The sequence below is a fragment of the Rhagoletis pomonella genome, unplaced genomic scaffold (genome assembly GCF_013731165.1).
Source record: "Rhagoletis pomonella isolate Grant_MI unplaced genomic scaffold, Rhpom_1.0 Rhpom_scaffold_14060, whole genome shotgun sequence".
Taxonomy (NCBI): Eukaryota; Metazoa; Arthropoda; class Insecta; order Diptera; family Tephritidae; genus Rhagoletis; species Rhagoletis pomonella.
Window position 1 is genome coordinate 1 of NW_023472584.1, and position 4,046 is coordinate 4,046.

The 4,046-nt window shown below is 33.5% G+C and overlaps 1 protein-coding gene across 1 annotated transcript; it reads left to right on the forward strand.

The window, feature by feature from the left end:
- The first annotated feature begins 38 nt into the window (after nucleotides 1–38).
- Nucleotides 39–842, forward strand: LOC118757064 (ATP-dependent DNA helicase pif1-like). Its single transcript, XM_036491795.1, has one exon. The coding sequence runs from the start codon at nucleotides 39–41 to the stop codon at nucleotides 840–842; it is 804 nt and encodes a 267-aa protein (XP_036347688.1).
- Nucleotides 843–4,046: the final 3,204 nt, after the last annotated feature.

The window sequence follows — 4,046 nt, forward strand, 5'->3', positions numbered from 1 at the left end:
TGTGGAGGTTTGTTAAAACCATTTCATTGACGATCAATATGCGAGTTTTGCTGAAACACGATAGAACTGCAGAGGTTTTTTCAAAAGAGCTGCTGCGAATCGGCAATGGACAAGTTCCGATAGATCCGTGCAGTGGATTAATATCGATTCCAACTGCGATTTGCCAATTCGCTTCAAGTAAGGATGAACTAATTAGCAGTGTATATCCAAATATCGCTCAAAATTATGGTAACTACGAATGGTTAGCCGCACGCGCAATTTTAGCAGCAAAAAATATTGATGTCAACGACTTGAATTGGACGATTCAAAATCAAATTCCGGGAGATCTGCGTTCTATTGATCGCGTTGAAAATGAGGACGAAGTAGTAAATTACCCAGTGGAGTTCTTAAACTCTCTGGATTTGCCTGGAATGCCTCCTCATCATTTGCGTCTCAAAGTTGGGTCTGTTGTTATTGTGCTACGCAATCTTCATTCTCCCAAACTGTGCAATGGTACACGACTGATTGTTACGAAGCTAATGGACAATTTAATAGTGGCAAGCTTTTTGAAAGGCCCGTTCAAGGGAGAGGAATGCTTACTTCCCCGGATTCCCTTAACTTCAACAGATTTGCCCTTGCAATTCAAACGTATGCAGTTCCCAGTGAAACTTGCATTTGCGATGACAATTAACAAGTCACAAGGGCAGTCGTTGGAAGTATGCGGCATAAACCTAGAAATGCCATGCTTTTCACATGGTCAGCTCTATGTGGCGTGTTCCCGTGTTGGAAAACCGTCCTCGCTATTTGTTTACGCTCCGGGACAGAAAATTAAAAATGTTGTGTATCGTGCAGCCTTAAACTGAATACTAAAATTATATATTTTTGAAGTTGTATGCACAATGAAGTAGTGAAAAATCGTTAATTTTCTATTAAAAATAACACCGGTGTAATAACAATTTTTGAAATGAAATTAATAAAAAAATCTATTTTGGGCAGAACGAAGTTTGCCGGTTCAGCTAGTTTGAATATAAAAATAAACATATTGCACAAAAAACGTATACTTCTATTTCACACGTACATAAGCTAATATTTTTTTTTTAATTTGCAAAGAAGCAACACGGTGCCAAAGCTAAGGGAGCGGTGTGAGAGAGACAACTGTCAGTTTATCGAACCTTTAATTATTGAGTTATGTGTGCGCCCACCACTGCCGTATACTATGCGATGCTGCAGTCACAATAGTGCTTCAGTACAAAATACCTTTAGTGTGGCTTAACAGTGGTAAATTAAAAACAAAAATAAACTTAAAAATTTCTTTACTTCTGAGGTGTTATGATCATTAAGATCTGACTTTTCAAATGACACCTCATTAGTGGAACTGCTTACATAAGAAAATAGAAAAAGGGAGACTAACAAAAAAACACCTTAGAGAAATAATATATATGATTAGACTGCTTTGTGCACATTTTAGCAGGTTTAGTAAATTTTGCAGGCCATTAATTTTGTTGTAAGCACAAAAATAGCGGAAAGTAGACTTGTCTACATTCAACGCATTAACAGACGAAAAGTATTTAGTATCAGAAAGTTTGATTTTCAGAAATAAAACCTGCTTTCGAAAGCCACTTTAGATGCAAGGTGTAACTGCTCCGGCAATCTCTTTAGGAAATTCTTGAGTTTGGCAGACTTTTGAAAATGACTTCCACTTGCCACGTCTAACAGCTACTTTACTTATGTCCATCTTTAATCCTAGAACGCATAACCAGGTACCCCTGAGTCCACTAGCAATTTTGAACTGCTGTAACTAAAGAAGCACTTCTTGTAGGGCATTAAAACTAAGAATCTAGGAAACTTAGGTGTTATTGCGCCGTTTGAGTGGTCACCTATGAAATTTGGTCCTGTGGTACCGCACCTATAAGCTTGTAAAGTCGACACCTACTTAAACAAATAGCCGGGGTACCCATGTTCCCATTATTTTTATATGAAAAACTTAGCTAATAACAAGCTATTCATAGGTTTTTTCTTAAGTTTTTTATTAAAAATCTTTAAAAATACATTATAAAATTTGAATAAGGAATTTAAGTGAAAATATTTTATTATAATATACAAGTTATTCCGGTCACACCGACGTAATATACACCAATTTCAGTAAAGCTTTTGACAAAGTATGTCAAAAGCAAACCGGCATTTAAATATCTGCATACATAGATATACATACATACCTAACCAATTATGCATGTACGCTGAATTCGCCGACAAGTTTTTTAAAAACGAAGTAAATTAGTACAAATTGTTAGTAATTTTCATTAGAGTTTGAATAACTCCTTTCACTAAATGGCTTTTAGTAACTTTAACGAGACCTTAACTTATTTTATTTTATTCATTTTAGTGCAGTTTTGACTAAATTTTCTTGATAAAAAATCTTTTGTTACACTACTTCATTTTATTCCTTTGATTGTACAGGTTAAATAAAAGCTTGTTTTTAAAAAATATTTTTTTTACATTATTTTATTTTATAATTTTTAGTCCATTTATAAAAGCGTTGTATATAAAAAGTGTTATTTCACTTAATGTATAACATTTTGCAATAGATATTAAAATAATTCAACTTGCAATGAAAGAGAACCGAAGACTTGGCAAGCAAAATGTTGTTTGCTTACGTTTTGCATAAATATACATATGTGCATATAACAGCAGTTAATTTTATTTAAAGAAATGGCGTGTCGTCCATTTCCGCTGTAGCATGGCATATATTTAGGCGCAATATTTAACAACTTCTGGCGGGGCGACATCTGGAGTCTTTTAATTGTATCTCCTTGATATGATGCCTTCAACGAGGTTCATATCTAGACTAGGAATAGCTTTGCTACTCTACCGCCGCGGCGCGCAGCTTTAACCATTTTATAGTGGTTTTACGTTCTTTGGAAAATTACGCTCTGTTAGCCATAAATCTTACTATTTTTTGACCGCCTTTGAATCAAGACCCCTGGACCATATGGAGAATTCATTTACATTTTAAATTGCATTGTCATCGTGATTGGAACTATGCTGAAAATTTCAAGTCTCTAACTTGTCGGGAAGTCAGTTTAAAATCGATTGGAAATTTCCGCGATTTGCGTGGGATGACCAAGTTAAATAAAAGCTTATAAAAATAAACTCTACTTTCCCATCTGTTGGCCAATCTTCTTCGTTTGACACCTTATATTTGAAAATCGGGCGAACGGTGTAAATATCAGAGCTGTGTAAGTGTGAAATCATTTTCAATTTTAAATCAACAATTTTTTTCTATTCAGTTTTCATTACTTATTCCTTGAGGTTTGTAATTTATAAATTTTCCATTCACTGAAAGCATTTATGAATTCACGCATAAACATATTCATAGCAAGATTGAAAAAACCAATGCCAAATCAAAAAAAGGTTTAACAGTGAATGAGTATTGAAAAGGCTGCAATCTTTTATGTGTGTGCTTTTTTTAATTCAGTACCAATCATTAGTTCAAAGACACCCTGGTAAACCACTTTTTGATAAAAAGGCACATTTTTGACAATTGCTGAATTGTAAAAATTCGAAGCGGTGTTACGCAATTTAAGTTTTTTGTAGAGGGGATTTTATATCATAAATTTGGGATTATGTGTAAAACAGTTGTATTAACATTTACCTTTATGGTTAGTTAGCTAATATCTTATATTAGAAATGTTTAAATTTCGATAAACACTTTGCAAAAACTTTACATTAAGGTTAACAAAATTTTAGTGAACATAATTTAAAAATATTTAGTGTCTTTATGCTATCTGATTATTTCACAACGTAACTAGCCAGGACTATTAAAGTTTTCTATATCGGGTGCGATTGTTTCTGATATAATTCGAACACTGAAATTACAAATTTTGATGTCTAATTTAATGAATATTTAGGGTATTCACAATTCGTGTTAGACGTCGTAATATCTTAAAGGCTTAAATTTGTTCAATATAAAGTAACGGTTAAAAGAGATTTGAAAGATTCGTTGGGTATAATAAGAGCCAATAATATATTTCCTACGAGTTTAAAAACATTTTGGTTGTGTTAAAAAA

What these genes read in the sequence shown, in the direction of transcription:
- LOC118757064 (XM_036491795.1), top strand. Translation starts at nt 39, where the DNA reads ATGCGAGTTTTGCTGAAACACGATAGAACTGCAGAGGTTTTTTCAAAA.